The sequence below is a fragment of the Papaver somniferum genome, unplaced genomic scaffold (genome assembly GCF_003573695.1).
Source record: "Papaver somniferum cultivar HN1 unplaced genomic scaffold, ASM357369v1 unplaced-scaffold_107, whole genome shotgun sequence".
Classification (NCBI taxonomy): domain Eukaryota; kingdom Viridiplantae; phylum Streptophyta; class Magnoliopsida; order Ranunculales; family Papaveraceae; genus Papaver; species Papaver somniferum.
In genome coordinates, this window is record NW_020619603.1 from 12,539,166 (window position 1) to 12,565,807 (window position 26,642).

Consider the following 26,642-nt stretch of genomic DNA (forward strand, 5'->3'; position numbering starts at 1 on the left):
GAGTCATATCCAATCAAAAATGTATCATGACGGGAAGGTGCAACTCCACAACACCTAATAAAAAAATATGGCTAAAAAAACGAAAATGCACGGGCACAAAATCTAGTACTAATATAATATACCTAGTCATCTAGCTTTCCTTAATGGACAAGAATGCTATTTTAAACAAGTTTCTTTATCTGAGATGGTTCTGTGCAGTATATATATACGCCAAACGCGTTACTTGTACTTGATATTAGTCGCACAAAGGGTTAAGACTGAATGTTGAAAACCCCAACTGGAAACATGGGAACCCGAACAGACAAGGTTAGATTCAATGTCAGAGGTAAAATCTTTGAAACTACTGCAACAACTCTTGCAAGTGTGAGCCGAAATTCAATGTTAGGAGCTATGTTAGATGAAGAATGGAACCTTCAGCCAACAGATGTTAACAAAGATAAAGTAGCCAGGAACGTCAAAGGCCCTACGGTATCTGCATGAGATACGCGGTTCTGCGTTCCCAAGTGAGATCCGTGTTAGGAGCGCGCTCCTGGCATGCGAAAAACGCGCTCCCAACTTTCTGAACCATGTGATTTCAACTTCCGACCAATTCCAACTGAATCTTAATTCCCACCACTATTTCCGACATGAAACTTAGTTCTCACCTGTTTCCAACATTTAACTTCTTGTAACCAGCCGTGAAACTTAGTTCCCATGCCTAATTCCAACATGAAACTTAAATCTCACATATTTCCAATTTTTGACCTAGAACTAAAGAGACGTGATAAATCTTTATAAGGCCTTCAATTTCATACCTTCAGCGGCAAAACCAAATCGTCAAATCTTGTCTCTTCTTTATCCTTTCTTCTTCCATGGATACATCTTCAAACCCGGTAATAAATTTAGAAGAGGATGATGGTGACCAAGCTGAAGAATTAACCACAACTCCTCTTTGGAAGTACGTTCAAAAGATTGATAAGAAAGATGGAGATAAAGGAGGAGGTGGTGGTGGGCAGAAGTTCATATGCAATTTCGGGTGCAAAGCGGAACCCTATATGGGATCTTATACAAGCGTCCGTCAACACTTGATCGGTGTTTTACCGGGCACCAAGCCTCAAGGTATAAACCTATATTCTAAAGTTTCAAAAGAGATGAGAGAGATTTTAAGAAAAGAAGAACTTGATGCAAGAACCCTGTTTGGTAATAGTGCAAAAATCTTGCGTTACCAAATGCTAGTTCGAGTCAAAATCAACAGGCAGGTACGAATATGGGCCAAAGTGATTTATTTCAGAGTGTACTTGTCTTATTTCTTGATAACAAAATTGGAAAATTGGTAATATAACTAATATATCTGAAAAAAATGTAATTCACGCTCCCAACTCGCTTCTCGTATCTCATTTTTTGAAAATTTGACGGTCCCCGCCTCGCTCCCGCTCCCGCTCCCGACCTCGTTCCCATTCCTGGCTACTAAGACAAAGAATACTTCATCGACCGCAACCCGGATTGTTTTTCTGTACTTCTTGATCTTTTAGGAACAGGTGAGCTTCATGTGCCACCCAACTTATCTGAAAAATTACTTTACAGGAAGCTCACTACTACGGTCTTCTTGATATATGAGAACTGCAAAGTTTTGCAAACTCGATGGTAATCGATTAAGAGTAACCAGTTCGGTTAGGGGTCAAGCATCTGATAATTGTAATGCAATTAGTGCAAGTCCTAATGGAGGTTGTGCTGTTGCTCATAGTAGGGTTGTCCGTCTATATGATTGGACGCTTGAAGAACATCCGCCAATAAATTTCAATTATCAAATAGTTAACAATATGGGCTGGAACGATTCGGAGAATATTGTGATCAGTGCTTGCAAAAGACCTGAACGAGAAGATTCTGGACTTGCTCTTTTTAATTCGTCAACAGGTTATTTAACGCATAGTTTTGAGCTAAACCATGAAAATCAAGTGAAGGGCTTTACCGCTAAAGCTTTATGTTTTAATTCTGATGATAAGATAGCTGCTAGTTGCAGCACAGGAACATATATTTACGGAACTGGTGTTTGGGATCAAGTTACAGGAAAACAGACTGATTTTTTCCCTGAACCTGTTTGGTTGCCTTTTCGTTATCCAGATAGGATTCAGTGGTTAAACGGAAGAAAATGTTTATTAGCTGCCAAGTTTTACTGCCCAAAGGGAAATGATAGTTGCATCAGTCTTTTGGATTTGAGAAATAAAAGTAGGGTTTGATCTTGGTATGATGATAAGCGGGCTTCCCTTCAGCAGGGTCCTGTATATGATGATAAGCAGGCTTCCCTTCAGCAGGGTCCTGTATATGATGATAAGCAGGCTTCCCTTCAGCAGGGTCCTGTATATGATGCAATTGCAATGGAAAATAATAATTCTATATGTGTGGTTAATCAGTATGATGATTTGGGTTTTTTAGATTTAAGAAGTACGGGTACCAAAAGTGGAATTCGATGGAATTCGGAAAATTGGAGGAACCATACAAAAGTGAACCTCGTTATCCAAGATTAAAATTACATGAAGGGCAGCTTTTTTCTTGCATAAATGACCGTATCTCTATGTTTTGTGGTCCTGACTGGTTTTCAACATCTAGTATCGGAAGAAGTTGCAGTGGTGGTGCAATTCGTGACTTCTCAATAGGCGGTGATCGACTTTTCGCACTTCATAGCGAGGAAAATGTATTTGATGTGTGGAAAACTCCATTTCATCCGAATTGGGCTGTGTAATAAGAACATAAAAGGCTCTGCACTTTGGGGAATGCGTGGAGGAATCAGTACGTTGCATAGGTTGATGCACATCAAAAGCTTAACTGGATTTTAATCAATGAAAAGTGTATGCACGCAGTATGTACTATGCAACTCCTTAAGCTTTATTTATCTTGTTTTTAAGGTTGTTCTTTCTATGGTATTCCTACATTATGTGGTGTTCAAGATTTCCATAGGTACAGTTTGCCTTTTTTTTCCCTTTTCATGCATGTCTTTCTACTCGTGATTAAGAGGACGATAGGTTGATTCCCTCCTGTGAGAATGTTAGTTAATCATCGCTAATCGTGTTTGAACCACCAGTTCTTTAAGCAGATGCCGGATAAAATAGCAGAAAATGGGTCATATGCGCACAAAAGCGTATTTTCAGATTTTAATGGACGAGTAAATTAATGTCATGGGTGTAATGGACCGAGACCAATTTTAGAGTGAACTGACTGAAATACCCTTCATGTTAGAGAGTTGTTCAATTGCTTACATCTTATAGAAGTATACAAGACACAATCGAAACAAAAATGATTTGATTCACTTGAATCAATTCATGAACTTTTACCCACGGTTGGCAAACATACATTCCTTAGTTAATATAAGTTTAAGTTCACGAATAAGCGTTTTTAGAAAATAACCAACTTAATTACGCGGACTTAAGTACCCGGAATAAGTTTGTTTTCAATTCACAAACTCCAGCAGAAATTCTCGGGATGAGAACCTCCGACGGTTCGCGGACTTGGTACGAAGACTTGGTTCGCGGACTCTAATTCCGGTTTTCCTAAGCAGCAAAGTACGCATACTTTGGTTCAACGATTAAGGACTTATACATGTATGAGTTACCTCACAATGTTTATATCCAACCATGGTTATATAATCTAAACTCTGATTTCAATCATTAAAAAATTCTTAGAGGATGTTATATGATTGTTATTCACAAACCATTTTTCGTCAAAGCCATTTTCAAGTAATTGAAACATAACATGACTTTCGTCACTAGTAAAGATGAACTTGGCCAAAGCGAAAGCTTACGAACACATATTTCGAGAAATAGATAAGTCAGATAAACTCGACTCGAAATAGCAAATGTGTATAATCGTAGTCTATATAGTAAAACAACTTTTGTCTCAAGATAGGAGATAGAGTAGATAGACTTTTGAGTGATAGATAAGTTCAAGTCTCCACATACCTTTTATTCGATGAAGTTCCACCAGTTCCTTGAGTAGTTCTTCATCTTGTATGATGATTGCCATGGAGTTCTTGAGCTCAACTAAACTTTCTATCCTAGTCCGAGACTTAGCTATAAGTATAGTAGAAATCAAGACTTATAGTTTTGATCACTAACATTGACAAACATGCTTGAGATAGAAACGCATGCGAGTTTGACCGAGAAGTGATCTAACACATACCATTACTTGATCATTACATGTATAAGCTTTGTCCTTTGAAATACGGGATGAATCGTTTGTCATATGACTTGCTGCACCACAATAAGTAATCAAACAAGAAGCCACATTTGGATCATGACGAACATTAGCTGAATTGAGGTTAATGCTATGAAAGGCTTGTTGCAAGGTATCTGAAATTGAAGCTGAAGCAGAAGTAGAAGGTGAATCTATAATAGAACCAGATCCATACTTGGAAGAATTCTTCGTAGATTACTTGGAAACAGGTGTGTAACTTCATCGACAATGATTAGAAAGGTGGCCAAGAATGTTACAAATTTGACATACAAGAAAACCAGAGTCAGGTGAAGAAGTAAATTTCTCATCAGATCCATGAGATTTCTGATTGGATTTACAAGATTTATTCGTGTAAAACGCTTTTCATATCCGCAGATTTAGCTTCAAGCTCTTCATATTTTAAGTATTTTTCATGATGAAGAAGTTTGGAATGTACATCACTAAAACTATATTCGGTCTCTATAAAGCTTGCAGTGACTACAAATTGACTATATTCACGATCTAATCCTTGAAGAGCATACATAATTAGATCTGAATCATCCACAGGATGATCAATTGCAACTAAGGAATCAAAAAATTGATTTGATCTTATCAATATAATCAGAAATAAATCGATTACCTCTGAGGATGGAGTGAAGTTGTCAACGAAAAAGAGACTTACGAGAAGAGAATTGTCGAAGAATTAGCTTCTCAAGATAGAGCCAAATCTCCCCAGCAGTTTTACAACCAACAATACTTCTAGAAATGTGATCAGAAAGAGTAACATTGATGCAAGACATAACAAATCGATTGTATTTTTGCCAAGTATAATACTTAGGATTAAGAGCCTTTTCTCCATTAATTTTAATAACTGTGCTGGTTATGCAATAGATCCATCAACATAATCTTAAAGATCGGTAATAATCAGAATAGATTCAAACAGATTTAGACAAATAAGGTAATTAGATCCATCAGCTTCAAGCTTAACAGAGATGAAGTTAGAGTGAACATGCAATTGTAAACTGATTTGAGACTTCACAGTCGAAAGTAAGGAATTTGAATTCTGAGTTTGATTTGATTGATTTGTATGATTCTCATGAGAATCAATGATTTGAACGATCGTCATTGTAAATTTGATTTTAGATCTCTCAACCTAACCGGGAAGAAGATGAGGTAGATCGAAAAGAGGATTTAAATCTGAATTTTTTTAAAAAGAGATGATACCATGAAACAAATTGAAAGGAGAGAGAAGACATAAATGTTTTTGAACTATCAACGATACGACAAACAGTTACAGCAGAATGTTATTTATAGCCTGGCACAAGACACAGTCCGAGACAACAAACTGTTAACGGAAAACAGAAAAAGAAAATCACTACAATGACACTCTTATTACACTGCAGTATTTTTACAACAACAATATCAAATTTTACTCGTATTTTACGCCCACAAAAATATTTTGATGGTTATTAAACCAATTTTGTGATATAATAGAGTTGGGCCTGTTGGCACCATGTTTGTACTCTCGACAACACTTTTGTACTAACTACATAGCTCATATCAGTGGATTCGGTGAGTAGTTTATGGAATACTGATGGTTGAGTTCTCAATTGGTCATCTTATTGGAAACATCCATAGATTACTATTGGTTGAGTTTACGCAACTAGGAATTACCTATAGATCCTATTATTAGGGCTGAGAAGAAAAACCGTAACCGCGGATTTCATCCGTATCCGTCTGCAAAATTGCGGGTGAAAACCAATCCGCAAGAGTTATGGACCGGACACGGGTGCATTCTCAAATCCGCACGCGGTACGGTTACGGTTGCGGTTGGGATTTGATAACCGCGGATTACCCGCACCGTAGGACAATTATGGAATTTATAAAAGTATTTAGGATAATATGGGAAGTTTGCGGACAGAATATACCTCATCGTCTTTCTAATTTCTTCTTTTTCTTCTTCTTCATTCTTCTTCATTCTTCTTCTTCTTCTCATTTCTTTCCTTCTATTTTTCTTCTTCTTTTTCCCTGTGTCGAATTCAATCAGAGGATTGAGTTAAGTGGAAGAGTGATTCATAGACTACTTGATAACGTGATGAATTGAAGAAGTAGGTGTCATCTCTAGGTGTTAATCCGAGTTCTGGAAGAAGATAATCGGTAAGATGAATTAGGGTTTCATAATCGGTTTTGGATTTTGATTGAGATGAATTTAATTTGATTAAGGATTTGACGGGTTTGCTTTCGTTTAGGGTAGAGATGATTGCATGCAGTTTAAATATTGGTATCTTTAAGAAATTGAAGTCTACAGAGAAATTGGGTTTTCTGAATTTAGAGTTCGAGTAGAATTGATGTTGTTTGTGAGTTTCTGGCAGTTTTTGAAGAAAGTGGTGTTTATTAATTTAGTGATATGAAGATGTTCTGAAGATGAATTGAAGAATCAAAGAGTTAAGGTTTCCGTTCTTCCCTAAATTAAGAACTAGGGTTTCATAAGAAGTTCAAAGAAGAATTCGAAGATGGAATTGATGTCATAGAATGATGGTTAGGGATGGGTTTATCCTGAATTAGAGTTTGAAGTTGAAGAATAGCTTGAAATTGTAGTTGAGGATTGATTCTGTTTTAATGATTATTCAAATGCTTACCATCATCATCACCAATCATATTCTCATATAGACAATACTCATCCTATCCAACCACCATGAGTTTCCTCAGAAGCAGCAGCAGTAGTGGCTAGCCAAATTGCTTATGCTCCCTATCCGGTTCATTTTAGGGTATGTGGTTTTGTAACTGTTACTAGTTTTCTTTGCAGATGAATGTTAAGATCATTTATTGCCTGTGTTTAATCAAAATACGCATATTTCTGAAATTGGATTGTTCTGTTGTGGTTTAATCAGTCTTAGGCTTGCTGATACCTCTTGATACATAGCATTTTCCCCCTTCCAGTCGGCATCTAGTTACGGATTTCGCATGCCTAGTGACTTATGCTGCTTAGATGGCTGATAGGGAAACTTTTGGAGGATTCGCTTGCCTAGTGACCTATGCTGCTTAGCTGCTTAGATGATTTTGGTGATTAAATCCGCGGTTAATCCGCAACCGGCCCGCAAAATCCGTTGATCCGCAGAGGAAAAATCCGCAGATGATTGGGCCGGTCACGGTTCAATTTTCCAAATCCGCAACTTTGACGGTTTGGTTGCGGGTGACCCCTAATCCGCATCCGTCCGTCCGTTGCTCACCCCTACCTATTATAGTGTTCTTAGTTAGTGGCAGGTCCACCCACTAAAGCCCAGTAACCGGAGGTCCATAATTAAAAGAAAAGAGAAAAATGGACCCAATTTTTTAAGCCCAGGTCCTGCACACGTGTGTAACCTATTACGTGCATTTTAAGAATTCCCAAAATATCCTTCACTATATATAACAGAAATAAAAGCCAGCTTTCCTCAATTTTCTTTTTCTTCTCAGATCCGTTTTCTCTCTCTCTCTCCCTCTCCTCTTCTCTGCTGCTGCCGCTTATGAAGTTTAGACCTAGGGTTTGTGAAGATGTTTAGTGGTTTTACAGGTATGTTATTTAATTTTTCTCCAGTTCTTCTTTGTTTTTGTTTTGTTTCTCAACTGAATCATGAAAATTCGATCGATTTCATGATGTTTTCACTTTCTTTTTGCGGTTTTGGTAGTTCGATCTCATGATGCGTCTCTTGTTTTTCACGTGCTGCTGATTTTTAGACTATGAATCAACAGTACATATTTGGTATACTGAAATATACTGCTCTAATCTTGTTGTTTTTTTTTTATTTCATTAGTAGATCTGATATTTTTATGGTTTTTGGTTTGTTTTTCAGTTTTCTTTTGTTTATTAACCATCAATACATATATGACGTACTGTTTATTTTTGTGTTTACTATGAATTTATAGATTTTTTCTTATTTTTTTGGCTTGATCCAGGAGTACATATATGGAATATTGAAATATGTGCTTTGATTCGGTTAGATTTTACGGATTCATCACTTCTTCTTGACATTCAGTTAAGTTTTTCTCTACCTGATCAGGTGCGTATTAACTTTGATTCTTCGTTTTTATTTACTTCTTTACAAAAATGAGTTCGGTAGACTTACAAAATGAGTCTTTACAGGGATACCAGGTAACCCTAGATTTGTTAATTTTCAAAGCACCAAATTTGAAATTTTGAAGTTTCGTTCAAAACCCTAATTTTGATTTCCTTGGATGAGCAAATTAGTTCTGAGCTACTAGAGGCATTATACGAGAAATTTCAGTCTGAATGTGCAAAGTTCTCGCAATATCAGGTCAGTTAAGAAATACGGGACAATTTTCAGGTCTTATCATTACTTTGTTCTCATTTACTTGATTTCCTCTTGGAATCCAGTTTGAATAACGATATTTTACCTTGATTTGTTCTTATGGGTATTTTATTTTGCAGTTTGATTTGCAAGGAATGATTGATTTAGTAAAGTCTGTAGCTGAAGATACTGTGAAAGGGGAATAGGAAGCTCCCCAGCCAAACACAAACAATAAAATCCAAACAACGGGTAAAAATAGAGAAAGAAATAAAATTGTTGATCAAGTGACATAGATTTATGGTGAGTATAATTGTTTTCTCATTTTTATTTCGGCTATGATGTCGGTCGCTGTTATAATCTGAATCGTTTATGAGATGAATATGAGTGTTTTGGGCATATTCTATTGTGTTCATAATTATAGGCATAAATTTGGTGCATATCAAAGCACTTAAATGAATCTTAATTAGAGATTGCATAGGACGGACACAGAAATGACATGAGTTATTGCGAGATAAATTAATCATCTTTTAGATGCATATATGATAACGATGTTTTACTTGCATTTGATAGTATGACTATAAGTGATCTTCGAACAGGTAGATAGTTTATGTACTTGAAACGTATTATGAAATCTTAATTTGGTTGTCTGGGGGAAGGTGTAATTTGAACTCAAGGATAGGAGATGCCTATAATCCATGAGTATGTATGTATAATACTGATAGGAAGTGTTATTTGATGTGTTTTTGCTCCTTTTTTAGTCTTACCCTTCAGTACTTATGTGAAATACTGTGATATGTCTTTCGATTCTCTAATTTTTCATAGATCTGTCACCTGTTGTTGTCATACTGTTAATTTGTAGTTCATGAATCTTCAGTACATATATCGCATACTGATAGGAAATGCTCCTTGTTATGTTTGATTCAGTACGTATGTGAAATACTGAAATAGATGCTCTTTGTTACGTTTGATTCAGTACTGGAATTGGATATGGAGATGATCTGGGGCTGCAGTTTAGAACTTATTGCAAGAAATGACAGATTTTGAATGATAGGAACAGGAGTTGTTGTTGGTTCATATTTGCAAGCTAGTGAAATTGGTGGTGGTCTTGATGAAGTTACAAATTGGTTGTGGTGTGTGTTTGAAAGAAGGTGTGCTGCAAATGGATTTGGAGGAACATAGAAGGTTGGGTTGCTGATGTAAACTGAAGATACAGATGAGATAGATGAGGAATTGTAGGTGGTGATTGATGTGAACTAAATCAGTGGATGAGATGTTCGTCTCAATGGGTTTATGAAGATGGTAGTGCTGTTTAAACAGGGAAGAAAAACAAGTCTGTGTTGCAGCAAAATTGAAATGACAATGGTTTAAGCTAAGAAGATTGTGATGCAGCAAGATAGAAGATTACTGAGAAGATGGAGTTGAAGGTAGTGGTGAATGGTTGACTGCAGAGGTGTTGGTGCAGCAATAAAGTAAAGTGAATTGAGGAGTACTCAGATTCCTAAGTAGTGTATTAGATGTGTACTCATATTTGTAAGCAGTGTGGCAGATATGTACTCAAATTTGTAAGCAGTGTATCAGTTATGTACTCAAATCTATGGTAGTATGTTATTTCAGACGTACTTAAACAGTGGGGTATATTAGTCATTTCCATGTTTTCAAATAACTTTGGACTTTAGAATAAGAGTAAAATCTAGTTGGACCCTGCTATAAATAACCTTATGGGCTTAGGACCAAACAAGAAATTTTCCCAAAGCATTTGGGCTGGTTTCAGTGGTAGGTCATTGTCAATTTCATGTAAGCCCAGGACGGAACCCAGGACTGGCAAATTTAGAGGAATCATTACGGTTAGTCAAGCCCATTCCTTCCACAAGTTCCTATTTTCGCCTATGATGTATTGCTGCGGTATTTAACCAGAAGTAGCAGCAATCTTAAACCAAATAAGTCAACGAGGAACAGGTACCAACTATGCCATGTCTTCTGTTACCTGGGAATGACAATCTATGTTGTCATGGGTTGACAGAATAGGGATGGATCCCTTGGGCAAACCATCCATAGATAGAAACATCAGAGACATGGAATCAGGCCAGAGAAAAAGCATAGTTAATCAAGATGAATTGATTTTACATAACCGATCTATAAAAACAAAAACTCAAGCAAAATCAAGAGAAGGAAAAACGCTGGCATCATGCATAATTAACTTCAAATCTGTGCGAAAAATGATAAATATGAACTCGGATTACATTTCATTAAAAGTTTTGAAGAGTACTGCATTAACAACAAGTCAAACAGCATTAACATTACTGATTTGAATGATTCAAATCACTGTACAATTGTAACCATTTCAAGTTAAAAACTACCCTGCCAAAGTTGCATAAAAAATTCTGCTTCTACCTTGCTGACAGTTAAAAGACCAAGAATATTGTAACCCAAGTTGCATAAAATTCTGATTCAGACCACAACAATCTTCTCAAAACTATCCCAACATGAGCATGAACTTCAAAGTCCAGAGAGAAGAGCACCACCTACACTAACTGTTATAATTTGACTAGTAGAAGAACCAAATATCAGCTTTGTTAGTGGAAGAAGAATTGTGTGTTGCCGTACTTCTCATACCAGGCAAGATCAATTTATTACGAATTCAAGAACAAAAATACTTGTCGCTCAGCTATCCGAACCAGAGTTAGATTACCCCTTAAATTCCAAAAAAAAAAAAAAAATTATCTTCACAATTTGTTTTGGACCTCCTTTTCCTAATTGTTTCTGAAAATTATATTTAGTAACAGCTGGAACATCATTATATTAGGAGACTTGTTCTCCGTTGGCGACTATATCCTCCACCACCTTAGCCCAAGAAGAGAATAGAACAGGCTCATTCAAGATCTTCGAACTACCATCAACATATTTAACCACACTGTTTTCCAACTCAGTCCTACCAGCAATCTGTAATACTTTTGAAGGTTCCAATTCAACTTGTATTTCCTCATCAACACTATCACTAGAATCATCACCATCTTCTGCCTCATTTACTAGAGAACTGTACCTACCCCACACAGGACTAGCACGATACACAACAATAGACTTCTGTTGATCAGGAAGAGCAGGAACGGTGATGCGACTAACTATTGAATCCTCACCAGACCTGTCACAAATATCAAACCCAACAGATACAGGACGAGCAGAACCAGAAGCACCAACAGAAGATATACTTGCAGTCTTCATACCCACATCCTCCTTCCTCTTGTTCACATTCAACATTCTGTTGCCACCAGACTGATCGCTATCATCCTCCACATTCTCACTATTACCGGTAAAAATCTCCGAGACCCTCAATCTTTTAGGTGTTGAAGATGATCCGATAAAATTCATACCAGAACTAGTGCCACACTCCTCTCTGGAAAATGACCTTTTTAAAGGTGGCATATACTTATGATTACCTGAACATCTTTTAGTTGTGTTAGCAATTAAAATATTCAGGTTTCGACTAATCTCCTTATCAGACCCGTCACAAGTTGAATTTGGTTCGAGCCTCAAGTCCTGCATAAGTACCTCTTGTTTGTCACCTTCCATCAGATTAACTACCATTACTTCCAAGCACGCGAGTTTTTCTTCTGCTCCCTTTTCTGCTTCAGATATGAACTTTCGAGCTTCAGTTGGACCCATAATTTCCTCTTTCAGCCCATTGTTAGACGTTTTGTAACCTTCAAGCTCCTTCTCCAAAGCATCTCTAGCCAAAGTTATATTCTTCAATTTAATCTTATAACTAACACGTTGCATTTTCTTTTTCTTAAGCTTCACCAACAACCCATCAGACTTAGCTTTATATCCCTCTAATTCTTTCTTTAATTCCCTAAACTCCATCTTTAGGGAATTTAAGTCCTGCATATGTACCTCTCGTTTGCCACCTTCCATCTGATTAACTACCATTACTTCCAAGCACGCGAGTTTTTCTTCTGCTCCCTTTTCTGCTTCAGATATTAACTTTCGAGCTTCAGTTAGACCCGTAATATCCTCTTTCCTCCCATTGTTAGACGTTTTGTAACCTTCAAGCTCCTTCTCCAAAGTATCTCTAACCAAAGTTATATTCTTCAATTTACTCTTATAACCAACACGTTGCATTTTCTTTTTCTTAAGCTTCACCGACAACCTATCACACTTAGCTTTATATCCCTCTAGTTCTTTCTTTAATTCCCTAAACTCCGTCTTTAAATCTTCGGTCTCATCCTCAGTCACTCTTTTACCACGCTCCAACTTTCTGAAAACTGGGTAACTTCCAATCACATTACCTTTCGAGCATGCGAGGTTCTCTTCTGCTATCTTTTTTCCTCTAGACATTACCTTTCGAGCTTCAGCTAGAACCATAATTTCCTCTCTCGGTCTATTGTTAGACGTTTTGTACACTTCAAGGTCCTTCTCATAACCTACAGATTGCATTTCCTTGTCCTTAAGCTCCACCAACGAACCACCGCAGGTAGCTCTATATAGATCTAATTCTTTCTTCCATGAAGCTGACCGACTCTTTAATTCCCTGTACTCCGTCCTCAAATCATCGATTTCATCCTCAGCCACTCTTATATCACGCTCCAAAGACTCAATCACACTATAAAGCCGATTACATTCTTCTCTTTGATCAATCGTAGTCTCCTTAACTTCTTCTCCTAAAATCTTAATATGCCTGCCAAGCTGAGCACGCCACCTACTTTTATACCCATTCAGCTCATTTACAAGTTTCGAAATCTCCACAGTAAACTGAGTCTCATAATCTTGCAACTTTCTCTCCAAATCAAGTTCATATATCCCATTCTCCGTAAACCGTCTCTTGCAGTCCTGGATACATATTTTCAATTTGTCGTACAATGTCTTGTACTTATCAAGCTCATTTTCAGCTTTAGAAACCCTTTTCTTGCCCTCCTCAATCACAATCTTATTCTCCTGAATCTCTCCACATAATGCATCATACTTACTTTTATATTCTTTCAATTCAACCAAATCTTGTTTCTGAACCACAAATTGAGATTCTAACTCTGAATATTTCCTCTTCCACAATTCAATTTCTTCATCTTTATCAATTTTCTCGCACTCATCTATAATTGTTTCCAAATATATATCCATTATTGCGAGTGTTTACATACATAAATCCTAAACTAATCGATGGGTTTCACTAAAAGAGAGTATAAATCAAAAAGATGAAGCTTAAAATGCTAATCTTTGTTTCAGATTTCAAAGTAGAAACCCATTCATTCTCAGGGAAATCAAAATTGGAAATAGATTGACTGATAGAGAAATAAGAAGAAGGAACCTTACCTTGTTGTTGATGAGAAAGAAGCCCTTCACTTCAGATTCAGAGAGAAAATCCCAGATTTTTTTTTTTTTTAAAGTAACGGAGATGGAGGAGGAGGAGGAGACGAATAATGAGAGAGAGAGAGAGAGAGAGAGAGAGAGAGAGAGAGGTTTTTCTGGTTAGAAAAGGGGTTTACGTTTTCTAGAACCCTACTGTTACGCGCACGTCCGCGTGATAAAACAATTATAAGCTCGCGCCTCCTAGCCATTAGATGCTACTGAATTGATCAAATCTACATCTTTGATTTGATCTGGAGGGTGATAACAAGACATCAACTATGATCTCATCAACATGTTCTTGTCCAGGCGCACGGGCCTTGTTTGTTTAGGTCTGATTCGGGATCTGAATCCAATTTGAACGGAGACATACGCCTGATGGATCGATTTTTTATGTTTTCTGGTATCTGACTCGGTTTGTATATCTAACCCGGAGCTATATAGTCAAGTATCAATTTAAGCCTGATTCTTTTTAATTAAAAAAATGCTAAAAAGCCGGAACAACATGAAAAAAGGAATTGCAAGTGCCATGTCCCAACACTAAGTTCAGGTCGGGTATAACATCCCTGCCATTGTAGGTAGTTGAATAACATCCAAGATGAGAGGGTTTATCGTATCTGTACAAGTAATAATATCCCTATTATTGGTTTCTATGAATAAGCCGAAATTTTATAAAAAGAAAATGATAACTGGAACACTCTGCCTTCGTTATTTCCTTGATAGATCCCATGGTAACAAACTGGGGAATGCCCAAAAACTGCATCTTCATATATGCGTTTGGAAATTTCAATGATTTCAGTTTCTTTAGCTTTTTTTTATTCTTTCTTTCTTGGAATGTTGGAATTATTTGCTTAAACCCAAATTACATATTTTGGGATATCAAAGGAGGATATCCATTATGTGATTAGTAGGAGCTTTTGTCGGTTCTTCCATACTTAGCTTATAGAAACATGTTGGAAAAGGTGGTTAGGAGCTTCTTTAGTTTGTTGGTGATACAATGCTGCATGTTTATGCAACACACCCGGGTTCTTATCGATTTTATTGTCAGCTGCTTGTTGGGAATGCGGCGGAACACTTTACTTCCAAAGTGGTAGAAGGCGAAGGATAAAGATTTTATCTCTTCTTCAAGGACTTCCCATAAGAGAATCCCAAAATTTTCTAAGCGCAACAGTTGGCCCAATCAAAAGCTAATTGGGGTCCTCTAATTGTTCCATCCGTTCCATGGTAATCTATCCTCTAACCCGAATGAGTTATTTTGCAAAATCAAAAGCGTTGAGAGACGTAGTATCAGTTTTTAATAAGTTTTCTGTAATGTGTGTTTCTGGAATATGTGAACTTGAACTAGATTATTTTATCGTGCTCTAATGTCATGTCCCATGTCTTGTTGGGCACCCATGTTATAAGGGCACCCGGGGTATAATTAGTAATTAGTCAGTGAGAGTGTGTTTGACACGTGTACTGGGACACTGCCTTAGTATATAATGAGTCTGTAGTTCCCCTTTGAGATTATTGAATAGAATTTGTTTGTTGTTCTTCCCCTCTGTTGAGGTTTTAGCTTTCATTTCTACAGTGTAGATCCTGTGGATCTGAGCCTGATTATTCATTTGTAGTGTAGATCACTACAAGTGGTATCAGAGACGGTCTTTCCTTGGATTGATCATGGCTAATGGTAAGGATTTAGCTGAGCAATTGGCTATTGTTCTTCATGTTCAAGAAGTAATTGCAAAGGTATTAAAAAATAAACCATCTCATCTGATTCTAGCCAAGTGCAAGGTAATTCTAGCAACAGAAACAAAGAAACTTCTATTTATTCAAGTTCAGAAGAACCAACAGTGGATGAAGTATCTATTTTTGGTGAAGAAGAGAATGAAGAATCTTCTGATTTTGCGCTCATTCCTTCTTATTTCTTCGAATAAAAAGATGATTCAGATACTGAATTGAGTTTTCCATTTCAACAGATTGCCAAAGCTGGAGTTAATGATTTTTTTAAAAAGAATTTCGTCAAATTGAGCGAGGACGGTTTCGAACAGGTATTATTAACCCTAGATCACAGACTATTTATGACTAACTGTACTTCCAGTATTGTGAATTCTTCTCGTAGCTTATTCGATCGTGGAAAATACAAATTGAAGTTTGATTCTAAATTAAGGTTTCCTTATTGCATGGGTTTTGAATTTTTGGATAAATTGTTTATGGAAATTATTCAGAAGCTTGTTTATCAAAGTGGGTATCAATCGAATGGGTTTTCTGGTGATTCAATTGCTTGTATGCTAGCGAATGATGGTTTTATTACTATTGCTTGGTATATGTTTGATAAAAAGCTTGAGTGCGAAGTTATGAGAAGGTTATTTGATCGAAGAAAGCAGTTTGAAGCTATTAGCAGGTTATATTTCTTCATACTCCTAACTCAATTTCAATTTACTTCTGCATGTGATACTTCATCTAGTGTTTTGTATACTCGACTGATATTTGATCGAGGAAGAGATTTTGCCGGGTCTTTTTTAATAGATAGATACACCGATGAATTTGTGTCGAATTTTGTTCATTGGTGCCAGCTAGAATTTTTGCTGGTGAATTCAAATGTGATTTTAGTTGTTAAGGAAGTTGACTGTTGTTATTGTAGAAAACTGTTTATGAAAATGTCACAGAGAGGTGGTATCACTAGTCATGGTTATGGTAGAAGGTTGTTCGATCATGGTAAAGATTTGGACGTGCTTAAAAGTGGAAATTATATATACAAGCTAATTCTGGAATTTGGATACTGCCTTGAACTGTTATGTATGTATCCAGAGGTATTTTTCTTTGTTAACCAAGGTGATAGTTGTGTTACTCGCAAATGGTGTGACAAAATATTTCAGCAAGGTAAATTGGCTGGGAGTGTAGAGTGGAGATTGAGTAGTGGGGATTTATCTGATGCCGCGGAAGTCATCTTTGGAGAATCATTGAATTTTTATGTTGGTGTACATGAACATAGACATGGCTCACGCACTATTTTGCCGGCTTTGAAAAATATACCCCAGTTTCTTTTACAAACTATTTTACTGACTTTTATCATTGTTAAAAGATTTGTTTATCCTTTGCGCCAGAATTTTCCAAGTCATTCACATGAGATCTATAACACCCTTCAAGATAAAGAAGTGAGTAATCAGGCAATTCAGTATGCCGCTTGGGTTGTGTTTCTTTCCTATACATATTTTCTGGCAAGTTATAGTCATTGGCTTGGAGTTCATAGTGGATCAGAATGCTTTGGAAAGATCCGAGTAGATAGAGCTGCTGAAGATAATGTTTTAATGGAAGTTAAGCATCCCAATTGGAGTTGTCTGTCCACATCTGACCTTGAAAAGTATCTTAATTCTTGTTGCAACCATGTGGTGGGTGTAATCACTTCTCATTCCACTCGCTAGTTACTTCCTTTAAACCGTTATATGTGTGGTTGGGTGTATGAAGCAACAATAAGTTACAGTTGGACAAGATTTCTTGCCAAGTTAGTGGGAATTCAGGTCTTAGTCATGGTAATTCGGATTCTACATGTGCTAATGTTGGTAGATTTCTTGAGGTGGAAATTCAAATTGCTTCCAACCAGTTTAAGGAGTATGAGAAATTGTCGTGGGTTACAATGGGTTGTCATGGTGTTACTTGGATTACCTAGCTCTACAATTTGTGGTTGTGGTAATACATGGAGTTTCAATTGGGTTGAGAATCATGGCCAACGGCTTAAGGATTGCTTATATGCAAAGAACAACGCAAACAAAGAACAAACTATGTGTTATTATTGCTGTGAAGTTTTTAATCTCGGAACGAAATGTATACGACGACATCCATTCAATACTTCACATATCTTCTGTCATGGGTTCTGTCAAATGCTTCTTAGTAATGTTGTTAATCACCTGTTGGAGTCATGTGTTGATGGAAATGTGTGTTGCACTGAACATGGGGATGCTACACAAATTATTTTAATGGAAGGTACAAGTCTAAGAGTGCTCCCTCTGCAAATTTTGTATGTTCATCTTTCGAGATTAGATTGTCCAGTACCTTCACAGATGTTCTATAAAACCATTCCAGTTCAAGTTCGAGAAGAGCGTATTGAGATGGCGAATCACTTATCTATTGAGTTATTATTGCTCTCTGGATTTCGATCTAAGGTTCAACTGTGTCCAGATCTATACATTCTTGCTGCTATCTCGTAAGGAGTTTGCATGGAGAATGGGAATGCAGAACAGGGTCAAAGAAGCTGAATGAAACGAGCAGGACCTCTTATCAGAGATCAGTTAAAGTTGATATGGTTCGGTAGTGTTGTGGAAAGCTGGATTATGCCAGGGTTTGCTTCAGGTCATGGGTGGCAACAATTATTCTTAACTGTAGGAAGAAAGAGCCTGGATAAGTACGTTGTGGTGGCAGCTGAGTGTTTTATTGGAATTACCGAACATATCTTGAAGCAACTAAAGATCTCTATGTATAATCATGTAACTAAACAGGGGAAAGAAGGGACTGTTAACTCCATGTTAACAAATCAATTTCAGAACTTCTCAACTACCCTTTCTACCACAGCTCCTAATACAGTTAGAATACTTATGAGCAGAGTTATTATGCACAATATCGAGATCTGCTGGGGATGTGCTACTTACTATATTTTCCTCGTGCAAGTCTGGGTCATTGCAATGTTGCAAATGGGTCTGGCTGGAGATGTCGTCGTTTTCGCCATTGACGTGATGAAGAACCATAGATATATGAAAAATGGCTTCAAGCTGTTGAAAACTCCACTCATTGCGAAAGATGAAAAACTTGAGTTACATGTCATCATTTTTACTCCTCTCAGAAGAATAGGCTTGTTGTGTTAACTGCGAGAATCTGTTTGAAACTACAAGTCTTTATGCAAGTCGGTTACAGGGAAGAAATGAAGAAAATTCATGCTCATGCCTCAACTGGTGGTGGGAAAAGATTACTTATACTCAAGGGTGTTATATCCAATAGCAGTGCTGTCTTGAAGTTTAAGCATATTCACATCTCTTACTATTTTCTGGTGCTGCAGCAACTTTGCTTTCCGCTAGCTGATCTTACCTAACATCTTTTACAAAGGATTTCACTTCAAATCTACATCCTCGAGGACAAGTATGTTTTGGAGTGGGTATTGTCATGTCCCATGTCTTGTTGGGCACCCATGTTATAAGGGCACCCGGGGTGTAATTAGTAATTAGTCAGTGAGAGTGTGTTTGGCACGTGTATTGGGACACTGCCGTAATATGGAATGAGTCTGTAATTCCCCTTTGAGATTATCGAATACAATTTGTTTGTTGTTCTTCCCCTCTGTTGAGGTTTTAGCTTTCATTTCTACAGTGTAGATCCTGTGGATCTGAGACTGTTTATTCATTTGTAGTGTAGATCACTACATATAATTGTTATACTAATCGTTAACATAGATAGCGTTGTCTTTAAATTGTTCATACCTAAGTAAAAAATTCATAAATGTGGCGTAGCATTACCTGACTAGCAATAATTTAACACCTGCAGCAGTGGAGCATAGATAGGGCTGTTCATGGTCGGTTTCGGCTCGGTTTCCAGCCAAACCAAAACCGAAACCAATACTATCGGTTTCTTAATGGTTCTAACCGGTTTCGGTTAACTCTATTGGATATCGGTTAACCGGCTGTTATGTCAGTTTCAGGAAACTGACAGTTCAAATCTAAAAAAAAAAAACATAGTTCAAAGATTTTCAAACCTACCTACATTCACATTCCATACACAATCCAAATTCATAACATTCTTAAACACAATTCAAAAGATAAAGATTACATCTTCTTTCAGTTTCACCAAAACTTATATAAAAAAAAGTAATCTAAGCCGGTTCTACCTAAGCATCCACAGTCTCCATAGCAGCTAAACAACATCGACACTTTGCATGCATCCACAAAATCAACTGATAGCTTCAACTTTCCAGGGTTGCTGACTGCATTAATCAACTAACAGTCTAACATCAATCATTATAATGTTATTAATCAACTAACATTCACAAAATCTAATTCAGGTATATTTCTACTTATCATGAATTACCTTGGTACTCCTTAGTCCTCAACACCATCATCTGTTATATTTACGAACATGGATTTAGAGAGAGAGTCCAAAAATTCTGCAATGAACAAATGCACAATCAGTAGTATACAGTGAGTGTCCAAAAATTCTACAAACAAATTAACAAATGAAATAATACCTGAACTAACTTCCTCTTCTGGTTCCAAGGAAGAAATATCAAGATCAATCGGTGTCTTCAACCAATTTTGAGCACAAATCAATGCCTCAACTGTTGTGGAAAGTAAAGAACTTCGATATGGATCGAGAGTACGTCTCCTGGTGCTAAAGGCAGATTTGGATGCCACTCAAGAGATGGGTATAGCCAATATATCTCTTGCGATTAGTGCCAAAGTAGGATACCTAGTCGAGTTCGTCTTCCACCAACCTAAGATATCAAAAGAAACTTTCTCTTTCCGCGGTTCTCGTTTCTCTCTCAAATAAGTGTCCAGATCATTTTTCCCTTCATCATCAAAACTTTCCTCTTCTTCTCTTGCTTTCTCTGCCATAAGGGCGGCTGCAGCACAATCTCCTTCATCATCTGGTTCAGCGCCAACAGTATTACCACCACTACTATCTGTTACAACTGTTGAGTTTCCAGCACTCATTTGGACATCCCAGTACTCTTCAAAAAGATCCTTAAAGTCCCTCATTACAAGATCCATTAGTTCTGTTCTCAAATAACCACCACCAATTCCTAACTGGCCAAGAAGAAACTTCAATCCTAATTCTTTATCTTGTGGATTCAATAATACAACAATGAACATAAGATTGTTCATCTTTTCATAACGTCCCCAATACTGATTATATTTACTTTGCATTTTAAGACCCATGCTAGAAAGAAATGTATCTTTGTGATTTGCCCATGTGTTTAAAGTTCGATGAATAACACTCACATGAAACAAGAATTCGTGTGCAGTAACATGAGTAGAAGCGGAGAACTTGACAGTAAATTCAAAAAATACCTTCAAAACTTCGCGAAGGCTCTAGCATACGACCAATCTGATGGGTATGGCGCGTGCAAATGAGATGCTGACGGGGCCTTATCAGAACTTGTTCTCTTGCGTTTCTTTCCTCTCTTTGCAGTAGCAATAACTTTTTCATCAGAACTTAAGTCTGCATCTTGGTTTTCATCCACATCTCAGTGAGGTTGGTTATCAACGGTGGAAGTACTACAAGTAGAAGAAACTAAAGGAATTTGACTTTCAACAAAAAGGAACTTCTTCTTGAATGCCTTGTCCTCATACTCTAACCTCTCAAAAGCTGGCTGATACTTCTCAGCTGAGTCTAACATAATAAATGTCGAATTCCAACGAGTGTCTACATCTAGGACCAAACCCTTCTTGCATTCAATCTTCTCGTAACCGACACAGTCCATAAATTTTTTCAATCTTGCAGGAGAACCCATACAATACTTCACTACTTCCCTTATTCTCTTAATTGAGATGTCATACTCCTTCATTTCATGCTTTACAGCAAGGGCAAGGACGTGAGCAGCGCATCTCACTTGTAAGAAACCTTTCACTAAATCTGAATTCTTTCTGAGCACTTGGTTTTGCAGATATGTTATAGCTACATCGTTGGAAAAAACATTATCTAAACTTATAGTAAACACATTTTCGATCTCCCAATCTAACAATCATGTTGATATCATCCTACCAATAGTCTCACCGCTATGACCTACAATTTGGATGAAACTAATGATCTTCTTGTGCAACTTCCAGTTAGAATCTATCCAATGTGCAGTAATAACCATATATCCCAACTTCTGATGTGATCTCCATGTGTAAGTGGTGAGGCAAACTCTGACTTTATTAACCTTGAAATAATTCTTCAATCTATCCTTCTCGTATGCAAAAAGTTCCATAACATCTCTCCGTACAGTGATACGAGATGGTATCTTAAATTTACTCTCAAGTACCCTGCAAAATTCTCGGAAACCTTCCCCCTCAACTATTCTAAAAGGCTGCTCATCCACTATGATAAATATAATCATTTTTTCTACACGAATCCTGACAAAAAGTTACAGCAACTAACTTTTCATCTTCTCCCAGCTAGCAGGTTCAAAAAAAGAGTCGACTGACCAGAATCCTTAGGAATAAGATTCAGACACTTTCTTAAATGGTTATTCAAGGAGCCGGTCCCATGTGTAGAAGAGTCGCTTTCATTCTCTGTTTACATTTCTTGCAAGTTACCATTATCGAAGGAGGAGGGTCCAGATCAACGTGATCCCATACCCATGAAGTTTTCTTCCGCTTCTTAGAAGCTGGTGCAGTGCCAGTGATGGTACCAGCATCGGAAACATTGGCAGCTGGTGCAGATGGAGCTTCCCTGTAGTTGGTACTTTTCCAACTGAACTAACTTCTGTAGAGGCGTTAGAAGATCTTGGAGGAGGATGTAGTGGTGGCAACAATGCATTTGAGTTAACGGAAGCCTGAATATAAACAAGGCAGAAACTTGTCTTAGTTCACTTATCAACAGGATGATGCGCTTTGCTTCTAAAAAGAAGTTAAAGAGGAGAACTAAGAGAAGTGTTTCATTAAAAAATCAACGGTGAAGCATTTTGACCTGCACCAATCTGTTCTAAGTTCTTACCATGTATATAAGTCACTAATCCTATACATCACATTCTTCCATTGCATAAAAGTGAGTCACTAACAAAATGCCAATCAACAAACCAATATAGCTTAACCCAATAGAAAATATACTACTGTAAAGTTGACTGATGATATAAAGACATAATATAAGTAAATTGCAATACATAACTCACTAAGTGCCAGTACCATTTGGCAGACCATATAATTTATATACATCACTATTCACTATCACAAGCACAGTTGCAAAACAAAACAATAAGGGTCACTAAGAAACCCAAGGCTAGTGCTGTAATAAATAAACACAACAAATCTACTCAAGAGAAGTTACATAGGCCTAAGAAAATTTGGCAAACAAAAAACCAAACTACAGAAGTTTTGCTCACAGTTATTATGTTCATTGTTATGTTATTGCTGCTCTATTATTATGATTAGTTGTTATATAGCAAAATTGATAATCCAAATTTCACAAATTAATTATCAAAACCAGAATCAAACCCAAACTAGTTGAGAAATCAAACCCAAACCGGTGTTGATTGTGAATCCTCCATGATTGAATCAAAGGGAACCTGCAAAATCAATTATGCAAAATCAATTTTAGTAAACCCTAGTTTTTAAAATTACAAATTATAAGCTTAAATAAGAAAAATTATCATCATCATCGAGTTGAAGTACCTTGAAATGATGAAAACAGTCGACTTAGATAATCGATTTGGTTATGTGACAAGTGATAAAATGTTTCTAAGTTTGAGAATTTCAGTACATATGAGAACTGAGAAGATTGAGAAGAAGAAAAAAAACGAAGATTGAGAAGAAGAAGAAGAATAAGAAGAAATACGAAGAGAAGATTGGAGTAGGGTGGTGGTTTCATTATGGCTGGAGATGGTGGTGGACTGGTGTAGAAAATGGCGAGGGTTTTTGCTTCTGGAGACTGTTTACGAAGAGGAGAAGAAGAGAAAGAAAATGTGTAGCGTAGGTTTAGAAATTAGGTTTAAAAGTGTGTTATAGACGTGGTAGATTAAATCTATCCGATTTTAATCAACAGTCTATATTTATCGGTTCCCAAATGGTTTTTGGTTCGGTTTTCAGGTCAAACCAAAACCAAACCAGTAATGTCGGTTTTTCAACTTTTTTTACCAAACCAATCCAAATCTAAATGGTTTGGTTCGGTTTCTTGCTTATTGGTCTGGTTTGGTCGGTTTCCAACGGTTAGCCGACACCATGTTCAGCACTAATAGGGCTGTTCATGGTCGGTTTTGGTTCGGTTTCTGGCCAAACCAAAACCGAAACCAATATTATTGGTTTCTAAAAATCTAAACCAAACCAATCCATTAACCATTGGTTCGGTTTCCAAATGGTTCCAGTTGGTTTCGGTTTGTCCCAGTGGTTTTTGGTTAACCAATAATTATGTCAAAACAAAAAAAAATACACAAATTTACAGATAAAAAAATCGTAGTTGCCGATAGTATTGGTTTACACAAATATACAGACAAAAAAAAAATCAAGAATAGTGTAAGCTTACTCTAATTCTAGAGATCAAAAGAAGATATATAATATATCTTAATTTAGTTATTTACAAATAAAAAAGAAGGAAGATGGGAAGAAAAAAGTCGAGTAGCAGCAGCTGTTGTTGGGGGTGGAGAAGGGAGGCGGCTGAGAGAAGGAGAAAGAGAAAGAGGGAGAGTATCATAATGAAATATTAGATTTAGGGTTTCTATTTATCCTCTAAATCAATGGGTAGAATTTAATACTTTTAAATCGACGGTAGAAACTAAGTTTAAAAATTAATCGGTTCCCCAATGGTTTTTGGTTCGGTTTTCAGGTCAAACCAAAACCAAACCAGTAATATCGGTTTTTCGACTTTTTTTACCAAATCAATCCAAATCTAAATGGTTTGGTTCGGTTTCTTGCTTATTGGTCTGGTTCGGTCGGTTTCCAACGGTTAACCGACACCATGTTCAGCCCTAGCTTTAGGTGAGCAATTGAATGGCGGTGCGTATTTCTATGATGGATCTGGGCCGGGTCTGTTCAAGAGAGAGGTCCGGTTAGGTGAAATTGTCCAGGGAACATGCCTAATAGCTGTTCGACTGGCTTGTACTTGATATTAGTCGCATAACTGCATAAGGGTTGAGACTCGCAGAACGGCATCAGGGTTAAGACTGAATGTTGAAAACCCCAACTGGAAACATGGGAACCCAAACAGACAAGGTGAGATTCAATGTCAGAGGTAAAATCTTTGAAACAACTGTAACAACTCTTGCAAGTGTGAGCCGGAATTCAATGTTTGGAGCTATGCTTGATGATGAATGGAACCTTCAGCCAACAGAAGTTAACAAAGAATACTTCATCGATCGCAACCCGGATTGCTTTTCTGTTTTACTTGATCTTTTGGGAACAGGTGAGCTTTATGTTCCTCCTCACATACCTGACAAATTACTTTATAGGGGAGGTCACTATTATGGTATTCTCGATCATGTAAGAAGAGCAAAGTGGGGTAGTTTTGATGGTAACCGATTAAGTTTAGCGTGTAGGGTTTGTGGTCAGCCTCCTGGGAATTGTAGTGCAATCAGAGCAAGTCCTGATGGAGGCTGTGCTATTGCTCACGGAAGCATTGTTCGTGTATACGACTGGATGCTTGAAGAGCATCCACCATTAAATCTTGATTACCAAGTAGTTAATGATATTGGGTGGATTGATTCAGATAATATAGTGATGAGTGTTTGCCAAAACTTAAGTAAAGGAGTTGGAGGAATGGGTCTTTTTAGTTCATCAACAGGAAAGTTGAGGCAACGATTTCAGTTAAACGATGAAAAAGATGAGGTCCAGGGATTTACTGCTGGAGCTTTATGTTTTAACTCTGATAGTAAGATATTTGCTAGTTGCATAAAAACAAGTAATGACGGAATCGGGTTGTGGGATCAAGTTACCGGAAAAACAATTGATTTTTTTGATTCGTCGAATGGTTTGGGTCTCGGTAATGCTGCTAAGATTAAATGGTTGAAGGAAAGTAACTGTTTATTTGTTTGTACTTCTGACCAAATTAATAGTTGCATATATCTTTTGGATTTCAGAGACAAAAGTATAGTTTTGTCTAGGAGCATGGGTGAGAAAACTTCCGGTAGCTATTTTTATGTTGTTGATGCAGTTCCAGTGGAAGAACAGAATTGTTTTTGTGTGGTTCTTAACAATGAAGATTTGGGATTTGTAGATATGAGAAGTGTTGGATTAACTTCAACATAGAAGTCACTAACAAGTTGGTTAGGATAAGATTAAGAAATTGATGTAATCCTAAGGGAATTAGAAGTCATCTAGTTCTAAGAAAAGGAAAGACATGTAATAAGGTAATAGGACTAGGAAAAGGAATTCATAGTTCTATATATATGATCACCAAAGTTGTGGTTGATCATATGAGCAAGATTAGAGCTTGTGTTTAGTTTTGAGAGATTTTCTAAACATCAATAAAGAGAGTTGTCTTTATATAAGCTAAGTTTCATCTTGCAGTTGTCATTAATTGGTATCAGAGCCTGTCTACACCGAGCCATGGGAGACGAGAGCACCATCATACGTACAAGATTTTTCACAAGCACAGTTGAAGCTTAAGGGGGAGAATGTTGGATACTTGGATTAACTTCAACATAGAAGTCACTAACAAGCTGGTTAGGACAAGATTAGAAAATTGATGCAATCCTAAGGGAATTAGAAGTAATCTAGTTCTAAGAAAAGGAAAGACATGTAATAAGGTAATAGCACTTATAAAAAGCATTTTTCCTACTTTTTATAAGTGCAGAATTTTCAGTACCGAATTAAGATTTCAAAAACAAATTATACACGTACGTATGCCGTTCCATACTATCCACGAATCATAATTGGTTGACTGAATAGTGGACCGAATTTGCAATCCTTAAAAACGAATAATACACGTACGTACGCCGTTCCGTACGTTTTTCGTATCCCGAATTGCTAACCAGGTGTTGATCCACTCGATATTCAGCCTAGGGATAACAAAAAACTATTTTAATTTCATACTTCTGATATACACAGTTTTTCCAAATTTGAGTAATAACATGTTCTCAGAGTAATAACTTATTACTCCAGCAGGATACAACAACATCTAACACCAGAAAAAGTTATAACAAAAAAAAAAAAAAAAAAAAAAAAAAAAAAAAAAAAAAAAATG

At 37.0% G+C, this 26,642-nt stretch overlaps 2 protein-coding genes and 1 pseudogene across 6 annotated transcripts; all 3 read left to right on the forward strand.

Annotated features, from left to right (window-relative positions):
* The first annotated feature begins 285 nt into the window (after positions 1-285).
* LOC113328077 lies at positions 286-2,719 on the forward strand (annotated as a pseudogene).
* A 12,617-nt stretch (positions 2,720-15,336) lies between these two features.
* On the forward strand, positions 15,337-19,113 carry LOC113328320. Of its 5 annotated transcripts, none has more exons than XM_026575434.1 (3): positions 15,337-15,581; positions 15,767-15,838; positions 16,016-19,113. In XM_026575434.1, exons 1-3 carry the CDS (start codon positions 15,468-15,470, stop codon positions 17,210-17,212), a joined length of 1,383 nt encoding a protein of 460 aa, XP_026431219.1. In that variant the 5' UTR covers positions 15,337-15,467; the 3' UTR covers positions 17,213-19,113. The 5 variants fall into 5 exon arrangements, with proteins under 5 accessions (XP_026431219.1, XP_026431220.1, XP_026431216.1 ...); XM_026575435.1 differs by having other exon boundaries at positions 15,337-15,477; XM_026575431.1 differs by having other exon boundaries at positions 15,767-19,113.
* A 5,539-nt stretch (positions 19,114-24,652) lies between these two features.
* Positions 24,653-25,705, forward strand: LOC113328078 (BTB/POZ domain-containing protein At2g24240-like). The gene has a single exon (XM_026575169.1). The coding sequence runs from the start codon at positions 24,653-24,655 to the stop codon at positions 25,703-25,705; it is 1,053 nt and encodes a 350-aa protein (XP_026430954.1).
* Positions 25,706-26,642: the final 937 nt, after the last annotated feature.

Bases quoted from the DNA above. Each gene is read 5' to 3' on its own strand.
- LOC113328320 (XM_026575431.1), top strand. From the start codon at position 15,468: ATGGCTAATGGTAAGGATTTAGCTGAGCAATTGGCTATTGTTCTTCAT. The intron at 15,582-15,766 runs GTAATTCTAGCA...CCATTTCAACAG, and splicing joins TGATTCTAGCCAAGTGCAAG to ATTGCCAAAGCTGGAGTTAA.
- LOC113328078 (XM_026575169.1), top strand. From the start codon at position 24,653: ATGGGAACCCAAACAGACAAGGTGAGATTCAATGTCAGAGGTAAAATC.